The sequence below is a fragment of the Mirounga angustirostris genome, unplaced genomic scaffold (assembly GCF_029215605.1).
Source record: "Mirounga angustirostris isolate CCGP_5_RB_7025 unplaced genomic scaffold, mMirAng1.0.hap1 SCAF_4, whole genome shotgun sequence".
Taxonomy (NCBI): Eukaryota; Metazoa; Chordata; class Mammalia; order Carnivora; family Phocidae; genus Mirounga; species Mirounga angustirostris.
Window position 1 is genome coordinate 170,671,829 of NW_026991712.1, and position 22,865 is coordinate 170,694,693.

General features: G+C 58.2%; 1 protein-coding gene across 12 annotated transcripts; it reads left to right on the top strand.

The window, feature by feature from the left end:
* Positions 1-404: 404 nt before the first annotated feature.
* Positions 405-22,726, top strand: UBXN11 (UBX domain protein 11). Of its 12 annotated transcripts, none has more exons than XM_045898373.3 (15): positions 405-543; positions 4,725-4,830; positions 5,619-5,647; positions 6,257-6,355; positions 8,539-8,639; positions 9,131-9,185; positions 9,660-9,730; positions 11,971-12,097; positions 18,368-18,582; positions 18,872-18,949; positions 19,875-19,992; positions 20,125-20,228; positions 21,634-21,707; positions 21,782-21,922; positions 22,003-22,726. In XM_045898373.3, exons 2-15 carry the CDS (start codon positions 4,760-4,762, stop codon positions 22,169-22,171), a joined length of 1,452 nt encoding a protein of 483 aa, XP_045754329.1. In that variant the 5' UTR covers positions 405-543; positions 4,725-4,759; the 3' UTR covers positions 22,172-22,726. The 12 variants fall into 12 exon arrangements, with proteins under 12 accessions (XP_045754329.1, XP_045754330.1, XP_045754331.1 ...); XM_045898374.3 differs by having other exon boundaries at positions 6,260-6,355; XM_045898375.3 differs by having other exon boundaries at positions 5,622-5,647.
* Positions 22,727-22,865: the final 139 nt, after the last annotated feature.

Sequence of the window (22,865 nt, forward strand, 5' to 3'; positions counted from 1 at the left end):
GAACTTTTACACAAAGGAATTAGGATTTGAGCATCCCTGTAGGGCGCCATCTGGTCAAGAAGTGAGCAGAGAAATTCGGATTTAGGAAACACTTATTAAGTGCTTGCATCATTTCAATTCATATTCAAAAAAAGCCCCCGAGATGTACTGGACTGATCAGATGGGGAAACAAGAGACTCAGAGGTATAATCTCCCCCCAAATCAATTTAGCAAAAACGGTTGCACTGTCGGATTACACATTAAGATTTCAGAGGCTTCATGAATCTAACTCCAGGTTCTTTCCTTTCTCGGGGTGGAGGCTGGGGGGGTATAAACGATCCCTCCATTTCTCTAGATTCCGAAGGCGTTCACGGCGGTGGATTCTGGGATTTGCAGTCCCGCGAAGAGTTTAGATTCGTGGGCCAATAGAATTCGAGCACAGGCGGTGGTTTCCTGCTGGGACCCCCTTGAATTAGCCAATGAGAAGCGCACGGGTCCTGGTCGCCCGGGAAACCGCGTGACAACAAGATGGCGGCGCCGCGGGACGGCTCCGTGGCGTGCGTGGTGAGTCCCGGCTCAAACCTTTGCGGCCCCGGAGTCCCGCACGCAGGCTGGGGCCCTCGCCCCGAGAGCCCGAGGACCCGCGGGACCCGCGAGCCCCGCGGCCGGGTGGCCCAGCAGGCTTCCGCGTCCTGGGAGCGGCTTCGGGCCCCCGCCTACCGTGGCTACGCGAGGAGGCCGGAGGAGGCGACGCGGCTCCCAGGGAGGGGTTAGGTCGTGACTGAAGTCGCGTCGTGAGCGCTTCCAGCTGGAGAGTGAGGGCTTGAAGGCGTGCAGCCGGCCGGGCCCTGTCGGCGCTGGAGAGCACTGGGGCCTGGCGTGGGTTGTGCGAATAGACCAAGTAGGCGTGCCGGAGGATGAATCAGTCAAGCACAGCCCTGACTTGGGTCCTAAAGATGTAGGGGAATGGGACTCAGCTTTCCTCTCAAAGCCCCGGCCTGAAGGGAAGACAGTCTAACCTTTATGAGTCTCCAGCCTGAGGGGGAAGTCAACAGTTGGCCCCTGGAAGCCCCCATGTGAGGGGAGTTGACGTGGCTCTATCCTCAGCGCCCCCCTTCCCCCTCTCCCCGGGTCTGAGGGAGGAGACACAGTCCCGCGCTCAGGAGTCCCCAGACTGATAGGGAGATGCAGTCATCACCCCCAGGGGTCTCTTATCATCCATGGGAAAGTTAACCTGGAGACAGTGTGTTGGATTGGCCTGAAGTGAGACAGGAAACCGGGAAGTCACTTGGCGGCCGTCGTGACAGCCCCAAGGAAGGGCAGGGAGAGCCCCACGAGGATGACCAAAGTGGGTATGGAAGGAAGGAACTGTATGGGAGACACTGCGGAGTTTAATCTGCAAAGTCTGGCGATGGATGGGGTTAAGAGGAGGAAGGAGAGGAAAATTTTGGGTTGGATGATGGGGTCCCCTAAAGAAGGGGGAAGTGGGAGGAACTTAATCTGAGGGAAGATGTTGGGTTTGGTTTGGGGACCAGGTCCCTTTTTTTTCTGTGATAGCTTTGTTGAGATAGAATTCCCATACTATTCACTTCACCCCTTTGAAATATAAATTTCAACAGTTTTTAGGATATTCATGAAAGTTGTGCAACCATCACCACAATCAATTTAGACATTTTCATCTGTCTAAAAAGAAACTGTACCCTTTAGCAACTACCCCCATTTACCCCCCAACAGCCTCCAGCCCTAGGCAACCACTAATCTATTTTCTGTCTCTAGATTTGTCCATTCTGACATTTTATATCAATGGGGTCATAACAATATGTGGTGTTTTGTGACTTTCCCTTAGCATAATATTTTCGAGGTCCATTCATGTGGTGACCTGACTTCCATTTCTTTTTATTGCCATCTAATACTCCACGGTAAGGATATACCAGACTTCTTTATCTGTCCGTTAGCTGATGGACATTTGGGTTATTTCATCTTGTGAATAATGCTGCCGTGAACATGTAGACGAGTTTTTGTGTGGACATAAGTTTTCATTTCTCCTGGGTAGATACCCAGGAGCAGAATCGCTGAGCCATAAGGTAACCTTTTGAGGAACTGCCAGATGGTTTTCCACAGCTCCCGTGCCATTTTCCATTCCAGCTAAGGTTCCAATTTCCCCACCTCCTCACCAATACTTGTTAATGTCTGTCTTTTTTAAACTAGTTTCTTCTGAGGGGTCCTTATGGTGATAAGAATTTGGAGATTGATTGTGGTGATGGTTTCACAACTCTGAATATACTCAAAACCACTGAATTGTACTCTTTAAAAGGGTTAAGTATGTGAATTAGATCTCAATAAAGCTGTTTTTTTTTTAAAGGTCAATACTGTATGTGTCCATTTATGTAACATTCTTGAAGTAAGAAAACAGGAGTGGTTGCCAGGGGTGGGGGATGGTACGGGTGTGACCAGAAAGGGTTGGCATGAGGGCGATCCTCAGGGTGAGGGAATCTCTGTGGTGATGGAGTAGTTCTTTACCTTGACTACGGTTACCTGGAATGTCCATGTGGGTGACAAAGCATAAAAGGATACACACATGTAGTGTCACTGTTGGGAGCAACTGGGTGAAGGGCACACAAATCCTCTCTACTATTTTCCTAATTTCCTGCGAATCTATAATAATTTAAAAATAAAAACTTAAAATATAACTAAAGAACAGACAAAAACAAACAAAAAAAAGAGGAGTTAGCCCAACCAAAGGAAGGGTGCAGGTTGGAGTGGGGACGCCATTCCAGGAGGGGGTTCCAGGCCAGGGGAGCTGCGTGTGCCAAGGCCTGTGCATTTGAGGCCGATCTGGCTCAAGGTGGGGTTGGGGGAGATGGGAGAGTGAGGTCAGGAGACACAGGCAGGGACCTGATCATCTCTGTTACAGAAATTTGGGAATTTCTTTTCTCTGGGCGAGAAGGAGCCATTGGGAGCTTTTAGCTAGGAAGTGACATGTTAGCTTTAGGTTTCCGAAGATCCCTCTGGCTGGAGACTGGCTCAGAGAACCAGGAGGGGCTGTCACACTTGGCCACACAAACCATGAGGATGCCTGGACAAGACAGCAGGGACGGGGACAGACTAGGGGCAGATCGGGAAGGCTCGTGGTGGGGGTGAGGAAACGCAAGGCCTGGGGCATGAGTCCCAAAATCTGAATGAAAACAGAGAAGCTGCCTCCAGATGGCACGGCTCCCCTTGCTGGGAAGCTTCAGCGGCAGGGGGAGGCCATGCCGTACATTTTCAAAGGGCAGCTGCCTTGGATTTGTCCTCAAAAGACTTGATTCAGGCCCTGATGGCGATCTTTTGGTTCTAGGGTTTCTAGATATTAGCCACATAATATACTTAATTCACTGAATAGAGTAGTGGCCTTTCATTCCATCCCTGATGTACATTCATCTTTCCAGAAGGAAGAGAGAAGGAAGGGAACGAACATGTATGAGTGTCCTTGGTGTATAGTAACAAAAGCCATAACAGCCACATTAAAAAAAATTTTTTTTAAGATTTTATTTAATATATATATTTTTTATTTTTAAGTAATCTCTACACCCAACATGGGGCTCACACTCACAACCCTGAGATCAAGAGTTGCAGTCTCCACCGGATTGAGCCAGCCAGGTGCCCCCACAATTCACTTTTTTTTTTTTTAAAGATTTTATTTATTTATTTATTTGTCAGAGAGAGAGAGCACAAGCATGGGGAGTGGCAGGCAGGGGGAGAAGCAGACTCCCCACTGAGCAGGGAGCCCGATGCGGGACTTGATCCCAGGGTCCTGGGATCCGAGCTGAAGGCAGATGCCCAACTGACGGAGCCACCCACATGTCCCACACAGTTCACATTTTTATTTTTTATTTATTTTTATTTTTTTAAGATTTTATTTATTTATTTGAGAGAGAGAGAGAGCACAAGACGGGGGAGGGTCAGAGGGAGAAGCAGACTCCCTGCCGAGCAGGGAGCCCCATGCGGGACTCGATCCCGGGACTCCAGGATCATGACCTGAGCCGAAGGCAGTCGCTTAACCACACAGTTCGCATTTTTAAGTGCTTCCTTTTAGCGTGGCACTGGGCTACGTGCTTTATGAATGTTATCTCTGAATCCCCTTGATAACCCTACCTGTCTGGTACTATCACCAGCCCTACTTTATATCAAAGAAAACCCAGGCACGGGTTAGCCTGGTGGACAGCAGAACCTATGCAGAGCCTGGGCTCTTGACCTCCCTTCCACACGGACTGTGCCTTGGTCGCATCCTTCCCTTGGTTGCCCCTCTGTGGCTCTGAGAGTCCGAGTGACAGCTGGGTTCTTGTAGGAGGGGACGGGACACTTGAGCTTTGTGTCAACCAGCTCCGTGAAGGATGGATAAAAGCCCCAGACCTTCTAGGTAGTCTTGTGTCCTGGCTCTAAGTTGGGAAAGTCCTGGGCTCCTGGCCCACCTCTGTTCCCCCCCCACACACACCCATCGCCCTTGCCCAGCCAGGCCAGGGGCCTCCAGGATCAGAGCAGAGAGTAGGATATCCAGAGGATCAGGCCGACATCAGGCACAGGGATCCTGAGGCCAAGCTCCCTCCAGAAACCTCTACAGGGGCGGTGGGAAGAATTGAGGGCTGCTGCTCCCTGGACAGTGCTCCTTCCTAGGAAAAGAAACCAGGGAAGAGGATGTTTTTCTGGTCCTGAGGCCCTGGGCCCCCTCTCAGCCCGCAAGGACTGACTTCCTTCTTTCTTCTCAGGGAGTCCCTGACAGCTAGAGTCTAGAAGTAGAACTATGAGCTCCCCTTTGGCCTCCCTTGGCAAGACCCGAAGAGTCCCCCTGCAGTCAGAGCCTGTGAATCCAGGGTAAGGAACCCGCCTCTGCTGGGGCGGCGGGGGGGTGGGGGGGGCGGCGAGGGGGGGGGGTCTTTGTGTTCACGCCCCTGCCTCCTCTTGGCCCCTGTGGACTAGGAGAATGGCTCCTAGTGTCTCAGGGAAAAAATGAGGAGTCACATAGACTTCCTGACCACTGTATCTTTCTCTGTATAAATTCTTCAGACAGAGAGGCTCCACAGCATGTCCGAGCGAATGCGGGCTTGTGCCCTGTGCCAGGGGGTGGGCTGGATGGGAGTGGCGCAGCCCCTGGGTACGCACGGTTTGGGTGTCCATTTGCCAACACCGATGGGCCGGCGCCACGTGCTGGGCCCTCAGTAAAGGGAATCCTTTACATCTGTTTTGCGCTTTCATCCTTTTGAAGCTTTTTTTTTACCTCTCTCCTTGCTCTTCTGAACACCGCTTTGAGTCATTTGAAGGCCAGGGAGATCTAGGGCAGCTGGGGTCCCACAGCCATTTCAAAGCAGAGCTGGGGCTGGGCTCCTGGGCCCGGGAGCTCTTGTGTCTTCCACCCAAACCTCTGCCCTTCAGCCCTTCCCCGCCCTTCTCCGCTGGGATGAGGGGACACCTTGAAGCCTGTCCCTTGGCTTGCCCCAGTGCCGAGGATGGGTTTCGGGGAGGAGATAGCCTCGGGAGGCAGAGGCCCGGCCTCCATCTCGTTTAGGCTTGGCTGGGCACCTAGTGCAGAGCCGCTCCCCTGATGACATTCCAGAGGGTCCTAACTTGTCTGTCTTCCTTTTCCTTCCTGCCCGGGTTCCCAGCAGGCGAGGGATAAAAATTTACGGAGATGGTAAGTGCAGGTTCTGGCCTCGTGTCCCCCCCACCTTGTACCTGTGGTGTGTCCCTGGGGTCGTGCCGATGGAGAGAAGGAGCAGGATGGTGCCCTCTGTCAGAACCCCCATGCCTCCCTGAGGACAGGACTTGTGGCAGCTCCCTGATTCAGAGGCCCCGCGCCCTTAGCAGAGATGTCACTGCTAACGTGGGAAGCCCTCCACTCACTGTGGGGTTGGCTGGTGGGTGCCAAGAAGCCATGGGGGTCAGACCCCAGCTCTCCTTCCCCTGACAGCCTCCCCCAGCCCATTACTGCCTTTCCCCCCAGAAGCCCCATCCTCGCTTGGCGGCCCTGCCTCCCGCAGCCTCAGACCTTGGCATCCCAACTCCATTCTCGCTGCCACCATGTGGCCGGCATCGGCTACTCGGGTCCTCCCGGGAGCCAGGCTGGGAGAATTGCAAGAAAGCCTGCTCTGGTTGGATCGTTGCTCCCTGACATCCCACTTGTTCTATCCGCATACACTTGGGGGTACAGAGTATAGGCTGCTTCACCCGGGCCAGAGCCCAGGGTCCCAGTTTCCTCTGGGCCTCAGCCCCAGAGCAGTGACCTGGGCATCCCTGTCTGCAGAAGACGAGGCAGATGTGCTGAATAATGGACTTGGCTCAGAAGAGAGGCTCTCTGTCCCTTCCTGCTATGGCGCTGTAGGTGCCCCTGTGAGGAGACAAGGTGAGAACAGAGGCCTAAAGGGGTCTGGGTCCCCAGCAGCAGGAGAGGGTCTCAGAGAGGGGGCGAGGCCCAGAGAGGCATGGACCGACTCTTGCCTGCTGTGGGTGAGCCCCCGGTCCCCAGACAGCCCTCCTTGCCTGGTCTGTGCTGTCCCCAAAGGGCTGTGGTGACCCCGATCTCAGAGGTGCCCAGATGGGGCTCACCCGGCAGCTTCCCAGAGGAGGGAGGGTGGAACGGGCCTGGGCACCGGGGAGACATGGGCAGGTAGGGTCAGAGTCCGCTGCAAGCCCAGAGGAGCTGGGCATGAGGCTAGAAGGTTCCCCTAGCTGTGATACCTTGGGTAAGCAACAGTCTGTCTCTCTGCATCCCATTTCCTCGTCTGTGAGGTGGGAGGCATTCCTCCACCAAACACCACTCCACGCGACAGGACAGGGAATTGAGGTGGGAAAAGGAGACCAGAAGAGCCTGGCCCCACAGCCTCTGCAGCCCACAGTCAGGCTGTCCTGCAGTGCAGCTGGGGACACTGTTGTTAGCAACCCCAGTAACTAGCTCCTCCCCTTAAGGAGCCGTCCCATGCGCTCTCTGCCTCTCCCCTGGCGTCTGCTCCTCACCCCACTCTCATTGTCTGTCCCCACCGAGGTCACAAACAAGGACTTGCCTGTCCTGTCTCCCTTCGCTACACAGCAGCATTCCACACGGGTCACCGTTCCCTCCTTCTCAGAGCGCCCTGGGCTCTTGGCCACCATGACACTGCTCTCGGATTTCTTCCTGCCTCCCAGGCTCTTGCCTCTCTTTGCTCGCTCCTTCTTTTCCTCCCAGCTTTTGAGTGTGGTGCTCCTCCCCTGGGTTCTCCCCTCCCTGTGCCCCTGCTGCCTCCGTGAGCTCATCCACGCTCTATGCACAGACCGGGTCCAGATGTCTGTATAGCCATTACAAAGCTTTGACTACAAGGCAGAGAAAACCCTTACTCAGCTAGCATGAACGTTGAGGAGGACTTGCTGTCCCACATAGCACGAAGTCCAGGAGGCAGCTCTAGGGTTGTTCATCCATCCACTCAAAGACGTCATCGAAAGTCCAGGTTTCGGGGCTCGGTCAGTTAAGCGTGTGCCTTTGGTTCAGGTCATGATCTTGGAGTCCTGGGATGAGCCCTGAGTTGGGCTCAGCAGGGAGTCTCCTTGTCCCTCTCCCACTGCCCCTTCCCCCAACTCGTGCTCACTCTCTCTCTCACTCTCTCAAATAAATAAATAAAATCTTAAAAAAAAAGAAAGTTCAGGTTTCTCCATCTTTCCACTGAGCCCTCCTTTGCATGTCGGCCCACATGGCTGTGTGGCGACCCGTGTAGATCCTGCTTCACACACAGGGCAGCCTGCAGGGGGAGGAGAGGGCCCATTCCTCCCTCTGTGTCTCTCTTGGTTTCTTTTCCCCAACTTTTTATTTTGAAGAATTTCTAGCCTATAAAGAAATTAAAATAATCATACAGTGAATACCCATATGTCTGCCATCTAGATGCAACAGTGAGTGACATTTTACCACTAATTTGCTTTCTCTCTGTCCATATACACCTGTGTATGAATGTAACTATATATATATTTTGATGAACCATTTAGAAGTCAATTTCAGATATCATGACATTTCACCTCTGAATGCTTCAGTGAGCGTCTCCTCCGAATAAGGAAGCACATGCCCATAGTACAGGGACGGCACCCAAGAATGTGGATGACTCGGTGATGCTCTCGAGCCCCTCTTCTGCGCTCAGATTTCCTATGTTCCAGAATTAGCTCCTAGCTATTGTTTTTCCTGATCTAGGTTCTAATCTGGGTCATGCACTGCATTTGATTGTTACAACTCTAGAACAGTGTTCTTGCCTTTTTAAAAAGTGACACTACTCTTCGAGGAGTCCAAGCCCTGTGTCCCTCAGAGAGCCCACATGCAGATCTGGGTGCTTGCTTGTCTTCCGTGCTGACTCGCTCGTCTATCCGCAGTGTTCCCGAAAACTGAGGCACACTGTGGGGACAGCATGAGCTGATATAGGCAAAGTATTTTGGACAGTCTCTATTACCTAGGTGGCAGCTACTATTACTATTCTTCTTTCTGCTTCTGGGGATCCCTGTCCCCCTCCACTGGACCCCCACACTTCAGCCTCTGCTCTAGGCCTGGGCTCCAGGACTTTGTCTGTTTGGCAGACCCCGTGTTCCATGACTCGGAGCTGGTGGCCACCTTGACCAGGAAGATGCGGGATCTGGAGCAGCAAGTGAGGTCTCAGGCTGATGAGCTGCTGTCCAAGGTGGGACCCCGGCGGGGACAGGGCCAGGGTCTGGTCTGAGGGGTGGAAGGGCCCAGGCTGGGGAGGCCAGTGAGTTTACTACCGCAATAGGCCAGAGCGGGTGGGTTCTAGAACCATCTCTCCCACGGAACCTCCCAGCCCAAGGGCCAGCTATGGCCTGGGGCTGCTCTGGGTCCCTGTGCCCTGAGCAGAGAGGCTAAGGGTCTTCTCTAGAGCTGAGTAAGGCCAGTGGTCCTAGACGAGGTGGCAGCAGTGGCTGCTGGCGCTGGGGTACGTGGGGGTGCTCCCCGCCTCTCCTCGCCACAGTGGCACCACAAGGGCATCTGAGGGATAGGAGCAGTGGCTGCGCCAAAGGGGGGCGAGGGGCAGGGTCTTTAAACTCCCCAGTGCCCCACAGAGGCAAGGAGTTTGGGTCTTCCCATCTGGAAGGGGCTCCCTTATGCTCTGACAACCCCCGGGTCTGCCTGCCCCTCCCTCTCTTGCTGCTGCAGGATCGGAAGATACGGGCCCTGGAGGAAATGGTGCAGACGCTCCAGGAGCACCAGGGTAAGAGGCCCTCGGTGGGCTGGTCAGCCCTCCTGGGGCACCTCCCCTGGGCCGGGGGCCCCTGGGCATCAGGGCTCCGAGAGCATTAAGCCGAGCCCTGTTGTGGGGCCTGGGACAGCCGAGCCCAGAGTGCGGCCACGACACACCAGGACAGTGCCGTCCTCTGGGGGACTGAGTCCCCGGAGTGCGGACACAGCCCAGCCCTGAGCGCCGGGCACGCCATCAAAAGTGTGGAGGACCACAGCCCCCTCAGGAGCCTCAGGGGCATGAGGTTGGGGGGTGGCGGTCTCCTGAGAGTCCGGGCCTCCCCTCTCAAGGTCCCGGGAGAGGCCAAGAGGCAGTTATCAGGGGGACCCCTCGAGTTCTCGAGGGGCAGCTTCTCCAAATGGCCCTGAGGGCAGGGCGGGGGGCAAGGCCGCAGGTGGTCTGGCCACGTCCCTGCTGGCCCCACAGTGCTCGGATCTTTCCCGGCAGGGCCGGTGACGGAGCCCCGGGAGCTGGAGACCACATGCTTGCGGCTCCAGCGGCAGGTCGGCGAGATGGAGGTGAGGGAGGCGGTGGCGCAGGGCCGCCTGCCCCTCAGGACCTGGCTCTCGGCCCCCCTCCCGGGTTTCCCTCCTCAGGACTGACCCAGAGTCGGAAGAGCCAGGGAGGGTCTGGCGCCCTGACCCCGCCAGCCCCTGCCAACCTGCTGGCTCTCGCCGGGAGCCTCTCCGCTCCAGCCACGGGCCTGCCTCTGGTTCTTTGGCCACCTCGAGCTCTTCCCACCTCAGGACCTTGGCCCGTGCTGTTCCCTCTCCCCGAGAAGTATTTTTTCCCCACCTTCCCCTGGCGAGTCTTCACTCATCCTCAGTCTCAAATCGGGGTGGGGGCCCTTCCCAGGGGGCCTCACTCTCCCCCGTGGGACTGTGAGCTCCACAGAGGCAGGGACCACTCTCCTCCTGTTCACTGCTGCACAGCCAGGACCTAGCGTAGCTCCTGGCCGTGTGTGGTCACCAAATGGTCACGGCCGTCCCCTGCCTCTGAACGTGGCGTCTCACTCACCAGGTGCTACCCATTGCCCCCACTGATGTACCCATTCACACAGCAGGACCTGAACTGTGGGGACCGTAGGCTCAAGGGAGGGTCCTGGGCACACAGGCCTCCTCAGTGCCCCCCGCCCCTGGTGACGGTTCCCCCCCCCACCACCAGAAGCCCTTCCCTGGGTCTAACCTCCCCTTCTCTGCACAGAGCTGACTTCGAAAGCCCCATCCGGACTTAGGCCACAGAAGCAGCCCCCAAGCCACAGCTGCAGCTGAGGGCGCCCGCCTCCCGGGCCTGTTCTATACCTGGGGCCGCCTGAGCAGCCTGCTGAGGGTGCTGGCAGCCTGGGGGACTTCTCTGAGCGGCTGCCACGGGAGGGGGGGGCGTGCCCACAGCTTCAGGGCAGAGGGTGTCGCGGCTCCCTCGTTGGTGGCATTCACACATTGACTACTTCATTTCACTCACACAAAGTATCTCTGTGTGCCAGGCACCCTGCCAGGCACTGAGAGGTAGACGTGGTCCCTGTCCTCGGGGCTGACAGGCTGGAGGGGGACAGAGACATAAACAAGGACACAGATACACAAGGACAGTGCATATGACAAAATATTTAGATATTTAGATGGGTGACAGGATAGAGGCGAGCTGGAGTTTGGGCCACTCTGCGGGGTGGCATCGGGCAGATCTGGAGGATGAGGAGGGGACCCAGGAATGAGGATCAAGGCAGAAGAGATGCCAGGCTCCACGTCCTGCCACACAGACTTGCGCGGACGTGGATGGAGAGCAAGAAGGAGGAGAGGCGGCAAGGACCATCAGGAGGGCTCGTCCATCCGTCGTGCAGGGCTGGATTCTGTCCTCAAGGATAGGAGACCATGGGAAAGTTTGAGAGGCGTGGATGGGGAGTCCGGTGGAAGCGCAGTTTGAGTTGCGGGGGGCGACGGCCAGGGCTTGAGTCGGGAGCTGGAGCAGAGTGGAGGGATTCGAGCCTGCATTGCAGGTGGCACTCAGAGGCCTGACGGGCCATGGCTGAGGCCCAGGTGGAGGGGTTGCCGTTGACTGAGACTGGAGATCTGGAGGGGCAGAGGTTTGGGAGGTGGGGACACGGAGTCATGACCATTAGGGATGAGTTCATGTTGAGATGCCTGTGAGACCTCTAAACATGGACGGCTGGAAATGCAAAAGTGAGACGTCCGAAGGGCTGACGACGGAAACCCGCTGGGTTTGGCACCGGGCAGGCCGTTGGTGGCTGCACCTGAGTAGTTCCAGTCAGTTGTGAGATGGGGGTCGGTTAGAGTGGGTTCAGGAGGGAAAGGGAGTCAAGGAAGCAGCGACAGGAAGTGTAGACAAGTCAGAAGTTTTCCTGTGGCAGAGGGGATGGGAGGCCCAGCCCTAGAGAGGCGGTGTGTGGCTCATCACATCCTCTTGGTCCTGCGCAGCCCGTGTCCCTGCCCCTCCTCCACTCAGGCCAGACCCACTGCCATCAGGGCCGCCTTCAGTGAAGTCCTCCTGGCCCCAGACACTGTGCTTTAAGCACTCGATGTGAATGATCTTAACTGAGTCCTCCTCACACACTTATGGGCTCCAGGAGGTGAAGTGGCTTCCCGCGGTTGCAGCCAGGAAGCAGCCACAACCCCGGGGGTGCATCCCTTCTGCCCAGTGGGCTCTGGGAGCTGAGGCCTGAGGCTGGGGACCAGGAAGCTGCTGGCGGCTCCCTGAGGGGCTGAGCTGACCACGCCCCCCGCATCTGCCCCTCCTCTCCGTCCAGCGGTTCCTTGGTGACTATGGCCTGCAGTGGGTGGGCGAGCCCGTGGACCAGGAGGACTCAGACGACCAGTCAGACTCAGAGGATGGCAAGAGGGACTGGATGACAGCCAAGAAGTTCTGGAAACCAGGTAGAGTCGGGGTCCCTCGGTCCCTCCTACAGAAGGAATTCTCCAACACCACCCTGGGCTAGCAGCTGTCCAGAGGCGATGTCATTCATGCCCCTGACCCAGGAGCAGGGAGGACATCACTGACCACCTGACCTGCCACCGCTTTCTTCCTCTGGTCTTGCCTCAGACCCTCTGCTTGCTCACCTTTCAAAGGCTCCAGAGACCCAGAGATACGAGGTGTAAGAAGACCTCATTTGTCTCAGGCTCTAAAGCTTACAAAATGTTGTCCATCCCAAAGTTTTTAAAGAACGAGTCCTCTGCTTTGGAAGCTGCCTTCAGTGCCAGGCTCGATCCCCTCTTTGCGTTCCTTTTTTAGCCTTGCTTGTAGCCAGGCCATTGACCTCTCCCTCTTTCTCTGGGACTCCTCCATTCTTTATTCTGAACTTGACTGCTCAGATCCAGAGGAATGCACCCCACAGATGAGGGGCCCTAGAACTGGCCGTTTCTGAAAGCCAGGTCCATTCTCTTCAAAGAATGGAGGTGATTGCCCAGAAGGTACTTCACCAGGCTCTGGAGTCAGTCAGACCTGGGTCCTCATCTCCATTCTACTGCCCGTTCCAGGTGGGACTTGGGCACGTGACTTCTGTTCTCTGAGCCTCTCGTCCCCATCAGTAAACGGGGGTGTGCTCTTCCCTGCAGAGTTGAAGGAGTCCGCGGGGTCGACGCGGAGCACCTGGCACTGACCTTGCATGTCATCAGCCCCACAAGTAGGGGCTTTTCTTGTCCCCTGTCGCAGCCTCACGAGAGCATGGATGAGCATGGCTCCCGAGGGGAGTGTTTGGAAAATGACAATACCGTCTTGATTTCATAAGTTTCAAAACATGAGAGTCCTGCCTCCCATTCAGGCCTGACCTTTGGCCAGATCCCCCCAGATCTCAGGGCATGACTCCCTCACTGCTTTGCTCTAAAAACATCACTTCCCACTTTACACCACTTGCAGCTTTCAAAACGTTTTCATGCACAGCCTTGACACAGACCAGGGGTTGTTCCATTTTATAGATGGGAGAACTGAGGCACTTAAGAAGTTTGGAGACTGTTGAGTGAAGGGGGCAAGACTTAAGGCGGAGAGCCCCTTTAGGAGGTGGTTCCAGTCATCCAGGCAGGAGATGAGATGATGTCCAGCGGAAGGGTGATCCTGGCGGGCACCGCGAGGAAGGGCAGGGCAGATTTAGGAGGTGGAGTCCGTGGTCTCGGTGACTGTGCATCAGGCAGCAGACAGGAGGAGTCAGGGATGGCCCTGGGACACCCCGTCCCGGGTGGGAGGTGGAGCCCTGAAAGGTGACGTGCTCTAAGAATGTTCCAGGGTCTAGCGCCAGAGGTCTGGTGCCACTGCCGGCCGGAGGGCAACCTTGCTCCTGGCCGGAGGGGTGGGTGCCGCCCGGCCCCTTTGGGGATCAGCCCAGATAGCTGGTTTCCGGACCTGGCTCTGTGGCTCCTACCCTCTCCCTGCCGAAAACAGCAGCCCTCGTTCTGCTTGGGTTGTTTGTTTACGCTCAGAGTAAGTGGGCTCTGAAGCCAAGTGCTTCAGAGCTAAAGTAACTTGTGAAAACCACTTGGCCACACGCTCCCTCTGTGCATCCTTCTCCTCTTGCTTTCCACCTTGGGGGGCCCCAATTTAGCCCTTCTGCCAGCTGAAGAACATGCTCTTCATTTCCAGCAGCTTTTCCTCCTGGCACCCCTCTCTTGGCTTCTCCCTCCTCCCCCCGCCCTTTGTCCCCAGGTGCCAGGCTGCTGCTGCCCCAGGGGCCCCCCGGTGCACACAGCCCGCCTCTTGCTGGCCCTGATACTCTGGTGCATTTCTCTGGCTCTCCCCCCCCCGCCCCCTCCCCCCGCCCCGGCGGAGACCGCTGCCCGCGGGGCCCCAGGTGGCCGTGGGCGGTGGGCGGGGCACCTGCATGGGGCTCACCGGCCTAGAGCCAGGACTCTTGCCTTGGGGAGGAGGGTTCTCTGGCCCATGGAGGGGACCCAGCAAAGGGGAAGCCTTGTAAGGACTTGGCCTCAGGCTGGTTCATTCACCCCGCCCCACCCTCCCCACCAGTTAACTGAGCATGAAATAGGATGCCAGGTGCTTCAGGGTATGCGGAAACTTGAAAAGGACAGTCCTGCTCTGGTGCACCCCATTGCCAGGTGTTGAGCCTCAAGGCTGAGAGCTCCTTGCTCCCCCTTCATTAACCCCTCTGAGCTCCCCACTCTCACTCATCTCCGTCCTCTCTGAGCTCCTCCTCCCCCTTCCCTGCCCCCTGTGAACTCTTCCTCCTCCTCCCCATCCCCTCTGAGCTCCTCCTCCCCCTCATCCCTGTCCCTCTGAGCTCCTCCTCCCCCTCCCCTGTCCCCTGTGAACTCTTCCTCCTCCTCCCCATCCCCTCTGAGCTCCTCCTCCCCCTCATCCCTGCCTGCTCTGAACTCCTTGCTCCCTCTTCCCTGTTCCCTGAGCTCCTCCTCCTCATCCCTGTCCCCTCTGAGTTCCTCCCCCATCCCTGTCCCCTCTGAGCTCCTCCTCCTCATCTGTGTCCCCTCTGAGCTCCTCCCCCTCATCCGTGTCCCCTCTGAGCTCCTCCCCCTCATCCTTGTCCCCTCTGAGCTCCTCCTCTTCATCCCTGTCCCCTCTGAGCTCCGTGTCCTCATCCGTGAAATGAGGAGATGGCCTGTTGATGCCCAGGCCACTGAGAGCATCGAATGCCATAGTGCATGTGGAGGTTCTCGGAGGCCACTGATGGTGGATGAACGATGACTGAGCCGGGCTTGCTTAGCCCCTGTCAGCTGCAAAGTGCCTAGCATGTGTGCAGGATCGGTGGGGGTACCTGGGTGTCCAGGCCTGGACAGTCCAGCATGCTGGGACAACCCTCTGCACAGGACGAGGTGGCGATGGGTGGCACGATACTCATCCACGGGGGCCAGAGAATTGGCCGTGACCCTGGCAGTGACCAGACTCTCAGGGCCTGATTTCTTTCCACCAGCTCCACCGAGGAGCAGGATGAATGTAGGTCCCCAGAGCAGGGCCAGGCATGCGGACGTGTGGAGATAGCCAGTCTGTTTCCTGTCCGGCCTTTGCGTGAGGTGTGGGGACAGGCGTGCTGGGGCCCCAGGGCACCAGCTTGGTATTCACAGCCGCAGGTGGCCCTTCTGCGGGTGTGAGGAGCCAGCCCAGAGCAGGCCTACCACCCAGCTGCCGAGAGTGGCCGGGTCTGGCCCTCGTCCGGGCTCCGCGGCCTCCATGGCGGTACCTAACCCCGTGCATTGTCGCTGCTGTCACCCTGTCTCCTTCACCCGAGTACGAGCTTGAGGAAGGCAGGACTCTGGGTGGGGGCACAGCCATGATTGTCAGGGCCCAGCGGGGCTCGGACGCTCCGGACATACTAGTGGGCTGGAGGGAGGGAGGAATGGATCCAGTATGTGCTTCTTGAGCACCGATTCTGGGCCAGGCCCAGGGCTGGATGTTCTAGCCTACATTCAAGGAGTGCGCACTGGTTGGAAAGACAGGCAACCAGGAAGGAACAACAGCCTGGGATTAGTGCCGCGCTCCGGAGTGGGCCCGAGGGCTCTAGCTCAGGACGCCAAGTCTCTGGGACAGGGGCTCCCAGCAAGGCCTCTCAGAGGAGGTGGTGGGTGAGCACCCTGTGCCGGTGGTGAGTGAGAGGGTGGGGTGTTATACAACCGCCACCGTCTGCCAGGCACTTCCTCTGAGCGTCACAGCCACCTGTGAAGTGGGGACTTTTATTGTCCTCATTTTATAGAAGAGGAAGTCAAGGCTCAGAGAGGTTGGCCCACTTAGCCAGGATCACAAAGCTTGGAAGCAGTAGCCCTGGGAGGATGGCTCCAGAGAGTGACGGAGGAACAGGTTGATGAGAGGATGGGGAACCTGGGTTCCAGGGATCTCAGGCTTTGGGCCATGGAGCTTGGTCTTGATCTCCATGCCTCCCCAACTCCCCTTTTTGATAAACTCATGGGCGCTCAAAGTCGGATGAGACCTCAGAGATGATTTCTCCCCGCACCACACCCCAGGGACCCCAGGGAGCAGTGTCCGAAGCACCAACATCGAGAGGCAGCCTGTGTGGTCTCCGAGAATAGAGGCGTGGGGTCACCTGGGCCCCGAAAGCTGCATGACCAGGAGCATGTCACCTTCCAAGACCCCATCTCCTCATCTCTAAAACGGGAGCGCTAATTCCTGCCTCTAGGTGCCCAGCACTCAGTAAACACTCACTGAGTCGTCCTTACAGTCAGTTCCCCCCGCTGGATCTTGCTGGATGGGATAAGGGTTCATACTCTCTCCCATGCCGTGGACGGGGAGCTGCAGCTCAGAGAGGAAATGCCTCAGGAGACCTCTGACCTGCCTTCTGCCATGTGACCTGGCCACAGGCCAGGCCTCTGTGGCACACTCCCCGCTCTGTGGTGCTGATGCCGGGCTTCCTGCCTTATTCTCAGGCCTGGTTTGCCCGGAGCTGCGCTTCTGTCTCCTGGGCCCCTGGTCTCCCTGCAGGCCACTGCCCCAGGCCCACCCCGCGTGACTTCTCAACGTCTTAGCCCCACTAGCTGAGATCCTGCAGGGCTGACTTTGTCAGCAAACTTTTTTCCCTCTAGCTGCTTCTTGGCATCCTCCCTGGGCTTCCACCTGCCCCTTCCACTGTCCACCACCCCATGTCCTTCAGCTCCCTGGAAAAGCCTTGGCTGCAGGATGCAGCCGGCTTGGCAGTCAGTGTATCCGAGTGGCCCCGGGGCAGCGTGGTGCGGTCTCCGGGGCCCAGTCATCTGACCCTTACAGGCCTCGCTTTTCCTGTCTGTAAGAACATAGGGATAGGGGCAGGAGTTCCATGAGACGAGCTTTTCTGTTGTTATTTTTACGTTTACCAGTGTGTTCTGAATGTAGTTCATTGTTGAAGAGAAAAGTGGCTTGATATTGTTCTGACTCACACCAGGGATGCCCAGGATGTTCTTTAAGTTTTTCCTGGGCATCTCAGGAACTCCAGGGGACCCCAGGAGGAGGTGGGGGGCAGGTGCCGCCCCTACAACCTAGCAGATGTAGGGGAGGGAAGCGTCCAGCTGGGGCCTTGAGCAGCCACAAAGGCAACAGGAAACCACGCCACCCGCGTCTACTTCCTCGGCACAGCCACGACCCCTCCAGAGCCACTGCCGCTGCGAGGAGAGGAATTGGGCCCCCAGAGTCCTGACCCACATCCTGCCACAGCTTGGCTGTCCTGGTACAAACAGGAGGTCTTGTAGGGTTACACCCCAGGGCAGGACTTACTTGGGAGCCAGGTCCCTTCAAGGACCGACGACGGGCCCCGGCCTGTCCCCCTCCAGCATCACACCCGCTCTGCTGCCTTTCTGTTCCGGCGTCTGTCGTAGCTGTCCCCGCCGCCCCCCGAAGCTTAGGCACACCTGTGCGTGCAACACATTTTTCAGGAGGCCAAAGTGTCTGTCAGCTTCTCAAAGAGGTGTGTGACCCAGAATTAGCTGCACAGGCCAAGGCCCGCTGCATATCTGTTCCGTCCAGCAGCTGTCCCAACATCCACCCCCCCACCCAACAGCCGTGTGTCCCTGCCTCAACCTCCCCTTCCTGATGGTGCGGGCGGGTGGGAGAAGCAGACTCAAGAGTCAGCCCCTCCTCTAATTTGCCAAGTGACCTGGGGCAGCTCATTTTTCATCTCTGTGGACCTGTTTCCTCATGTGTAAAATGGAGATGAGTGACTCCCGCGTCATAGCCTCTGGGTTGGCCCGAGGTCCGCGTGTGCCAGGTAGAGTTGGCGACGATCACGCACTGGACGGAGTGCGTGCTCCGAGCTGGCCCTCTCCCGGTCACCGTCCCCGGCCCTTGTGGGGGGCGCTGTGGTGCACAGCATTACGTGCCCAAGGTCACCCAGGTGGAAGCTGAGGAGCCGGGGCTTGAACCCAGACAGACGATCCAGAGCTGACACAGGCCGAGCTCCGCTAGGAGCAGCCATTAGCCTTCTGTAACCCGTGGTTTCCTCCTCCGAAGAACGGGGGTGATCACGGCCCCGATGGCAAAGGGGTTGGAATGAGGAGAGGGGCACAGTAGGTATTAGGGCCCTAGCACAAGGTGAGTGTTCAGTACAAGACAGCTGTTAGGGGGCGGCAGCTGTCCTTCTGCCCCCGCCCCCGGCCTGGTGGCCGCTTTCGGAGATGCCAAGGCCGCTGCTTAGCGCGGACGCCGGGGGCCATGGGAGTCGGGGCTGCTGGGACACAGAGGCTCATGGGTGTTTATCCTCCTGCCAGGGGACTCACTGGCGCCCCCCCAGGTGGACTTTGACAGGCTGCTGGCCGGCCTGAAGGATCTCAGTGAGCTGGTGGTAGACGGTGACACCCAGGTGACACGAATGCCCAGTGGAGCGCGGCTCCGCGCCCTTGAGCCCATCCCACTGAAGCTCTATCGGAATGGCCTCGTGATGTTCGATGGGCCCTTCCGGCCCTTCCATGACCCCTCCACGCAGGTAGGAGTGCTGGGGAGGGGGGGACAGGCCGCTCTGGTGGCCTGGCCCGCCCTCACTCACCATTAGCTGGAGATGGGGGGCAGCTCAACCCACCCTCCACAGGTACCCAAGCCCACGTGCGACTTGCAGAGCGTACCCCCAACCCCACCCACGTCCTGGGGCCCTGAAAATGCCCAGAGCGTGACCCCCTGGGTAAAGCCAGGGGCAGGGCCCGCCGGCCAGGCAGGAAGCGGGGCAGGAGGCACCGCACGGGTCCAGCCGGGCCTCACTCGTCCAATCCCTGCCACAGCGCTGCCTCCGAGACATTCTGGATGGCTTCTTCCCCTCAGAGCTCCAGCGGCTGTACCCCGACGGGGTCCCCTTTAAGGTGATGGGCTGCTCCTCAAACCACCCTGTGTGAGGAGCTCGGAGCGGGTGGGAAGGCATCCCCGGTCTGAGGTGGGAAGCCACTACCCCCCCGCGGGAGCCCCAGGCTGGTGACGTCTCGAGGAGGGTGAGCCTCAGCCAGGCTGCGACGGGGGCAGGGAGGCTGCAGGGGCCACAGCCGCTCAGTTAGCCAGGGCGGCGGCTCGAGGCTACGCAGCCGGCAGTGCCCCCTGCTGGCGCCCTAGAGGCACTGCCCTCCCCATCCAGGACACCTTGCCGGCCTGGGGTCCCCGAGGTTCTCTGCAGAAGTGGCCTGGCTTGCCCCAGAGGCTCCTGAAGCCATCTGATGGGTGTGGAAGGCAGTGCTATGGGGGGCAGATGTTGGGACTAAAGGACAGGGCATGAGCCAGCCCCCTGCTGCCAGGGGTGGGTCGGGGTGAGATGAGGGCTGCGGTGGCGGGAGCTCGTGAGCAGCATCCCCGAGGTGGTGCATCAGACCACAGCCGGGGTACGCGAGGGAGTGTGCGCCGCCACCACCTGGGCTTGGAAGACCGTGTGAGTCATGATCGGGGGTGTCTGAGGCAGTCCATGCCCTCGCCTAACACCCTGGTCCTCGCTCCCTGGCTGGCTCCTGAGAGGGGCTGTCTGGGGAGGATGTCAGGACAGCGGCTCCACCTGGCATGGCGAGGGGTGTTACAGGAGCCGGGCCCAGGTGGGGGACCGTAGCATGAACTGCAGCTCTCCGGCCCTCTTGGGGGCCTCAGTTTCTTTATCTGTAAAATGGGGATTACATCAGACTGTCCCTTGAGCCTATTCCTGATGGGGGGGGGGGGGCACAAGGAGGCCTCTGTTTGGGCCAGCAAGTGTGGGGTGGAGCCCGGGGCTGAAGGTCTAGGCCCACCGCTGTCGCCCTTCCTTCTTGCCAGGTGAGTGATTTGCGCAATCAGGTCTACCCAGAGAACGGGCTGGACCCGTTCCCAGGTGAGGGCCGCGTGGTGGGCCAACAGAGGATTCACAAGCTGCTGGACAGGATGGAGCGCCCAGGTGAGCTTGGCCCTGAGGCTGAGCCCGGTGGTGGGGGCACCGTGCAGGACAGGCTCCGGGTGGCCTCCTCCACCCATCACCCATCACTCACAGTCCCTCCCCAGGCCAAGGCTCCCAATGCACTCCTTGCAGGCTCCAGGATGACTGCTGAGAAGTTTCTGAACAGGCTTCCCAAGTTTGTGATCCGGAAAGGCGAGGTGATTGATATCCGGGGACCCATCCGGGATACCTTGCAGGTGAGGCCAGCCCTAGCTCCCCCAGCCTTCTTGGGCTCCCTGGCCCAACCTACCAGAGCAGTAGCTTGTCTGGAGACTCAGGCTCAAGGGGCTGCTGAGGAGGGCCTGGATGGAGAGATGAGGCTCTCAGGGGAGTTCCGCCATCTCCTGAAAACAATCTGGGGAGGGCTCTGGGCTGGCACCCAGAGAGGGGCTGGGTTGGCAACCATGTGGCTGTAAGAGGGGGAAAGTCGAGGGCGCCTGGGTGGCTCAGTTGGTTAAGCAACTGCCTTCGGCTCAGGTCATGATCCTGGAGTCCTGGGATCGAGTCCCACATCGGGCTCCCTGCTCGGCAAGGAGTCTGCTTCTCCCTCTGACCCTCTCATGCTCTCTCTGTCTCATTCTCTCTTTCAAATAAATAAATAAAATCTTTAAAAAAAAAAGGGGGGGGGAGTCGGAGTCTAGGCCAGGGGTGAGCCCAAGTCCTGGGCCACGTCCTTGAGGTTCAGACCAGAATACCCAATTCAGTCCTGGATCCCCCTTCCTGGCCCTTAGAACACATCATCCTCCCTCTTCCCTCCTCCCTCCCCATCCTGCTGCTCCTCCCCCATCTCCACCTGTGAAAGGTACCAAACCTCAGTCTCCTACCAGTCTGCCTCCTTCACTCCACATTGCCAAGTCTGTCTGATCTGTACATCTCTAGCACTCCTCCCGAATCAGTCTCTTCTCTCTGTTCCCACTGCCCACCATCCTAGACTTGGCCCCAGATGGCTGTCTCAGACACCTGCAGTAGCTTCTCGCTGGCCTGCCACCCCCACTCCTGCCTTGCCAACTGCCCTCCCCCAGCAGTCTCTGTGCTTCTGTAAAATATAAGTTGAATCTGGGTCTTCCCTGTTGAAACCCTCCAGTGGTTCTTGGGTAAGGCCAAGCTCTTATCCTGGCGCTCAAGGCCCATCATCCCTTGTTGGTCCTCTTCCCAGATCTAACCTTTTCTTTCTTCCAGTCCAACCTGATTCTCAGCTTCGGCCACGTGAACTGCCAACACTTTTTCAAATGTACCATCTCCCAGAGAAGGTTCCCCTGACCAGGGGTTCTTTCCCTTGCCCCCATTCCATTTCTAGGAACTCCTCATCCTTAGTCACAGCTCAGGTGTCATTTCCCCTGGGAAGCCTTCCCTGACCCATGCTGGGTTAGGCCTCCAGCCCAGTCATTGTGTGGGGTTCTCTCTCCCCCACTACCCCAAGGGACCTTAAGGCTTCTTAGAGGAACGATGGGGCTGCCTCCCAAAGCTTCCCTTCCATTTCCTCCCCCTTTGGCTCACTGGTCTCATCCATCCTTGGTTAGGGAGAAGTCCCCTCTCAGGGTTGGGGGCAGGGTGTCTCTGGCAGGGCCCAGGGCTCTGTCTCCTTTCACTGATGCCTTCCAGAACTGCTGCCCATTGCCTGCCCGGATCCAGGAGATCGTGGTGGAGACACCAGCCTTGGCTGCTGAGAGGGAGAGGTGAGGGCATAGTGAAGAGGTGAGTCCCTTGGGGTTGGGCCACCAGGGGGCACTGATGGCCTCTAGGCCCACAGGAGCCAAGAGTCACCCGAGTCAACGGCGCCCCTGCTCTCCATGCTACGCATCAAGTCTGAGAATGGTGAGCAGGCTTTCCTGCTGATGATGCGGCCTGAGGACACCGTTGGTGATGTTCGCACCCTGCTCGCACAGGCCAGGTGGGCACGGGGTGGGGCTGGCAGCTACAGGGCGTCTCTGGCCCCAGGACCCCGCCTGATCCATTCTGCCCGGTCCTCAGGGCTGTGGACGCCACCACCTTCGAGATCATCAGCACATTTCCACCCACGGTCTACCACGACGACACGGTCACACTGCAGGCCGCGGGCCTGGTGCCCAATGCAGCGCTGCTGCTTCGGGCGAGTCGGGCCCCACCGCCTGCTCCAGGACCCGGCCCCTACTCCAAATAAAGCGCCCGCTCCCACACAGGCTGCTCCGCGAGGCTCTCTTGGCGGGGCGGCCCAGCTGGACGCCAGGGAAGGCCGGGGGCCCAGCTGGGCCAGGGAGGGGGCGGTGCCGACCCGCCCCCTCTGTAACTCGAGCCCCAGCTGGCGGCCCTGGCTGCTGGGTCTTTGTCCTTTAGGTTCCTCTTTCTCCCCACAAGGGCTGAACAGATCCAGTGGAGGGAAGGCGGGCTCCAGCCCAGCCTCAGCTGGTGTGGAAGAACCTCCCGTGCAAGTGTGCCCCTGATAGGCACAGAACCACAGCACATGGGGACACTTCCTCAACTTTCTGCACAAAGCCACTGTCCCCAAACTGGCAGGACTGCAGCTGTGAACCCACTGCCATGACACACACTTTGAGCCAGTCTGCTGAAACACGGGCAGGCGGCCACATGGCCTGGACACATTACTGACTGGCATACAGATGTGCCAGACTCACCAAGCCGGGCGTGTCAGGACACCATCACATGCGTGTGCATCAGGAGGTGACCCACCCACACTGTTTCCAAAAACGCAGGTCCGCACAGTAAAGCACGTGCCAGACATACACCCACAGACGTACACAATCACACACACAGTTGCCACGCCGAAGACCACTCAACCGACCTGCCCACAGGAGCAGAGCCTCAGCACAAGCAAGGGCCCAGGCCCAGGTCATATC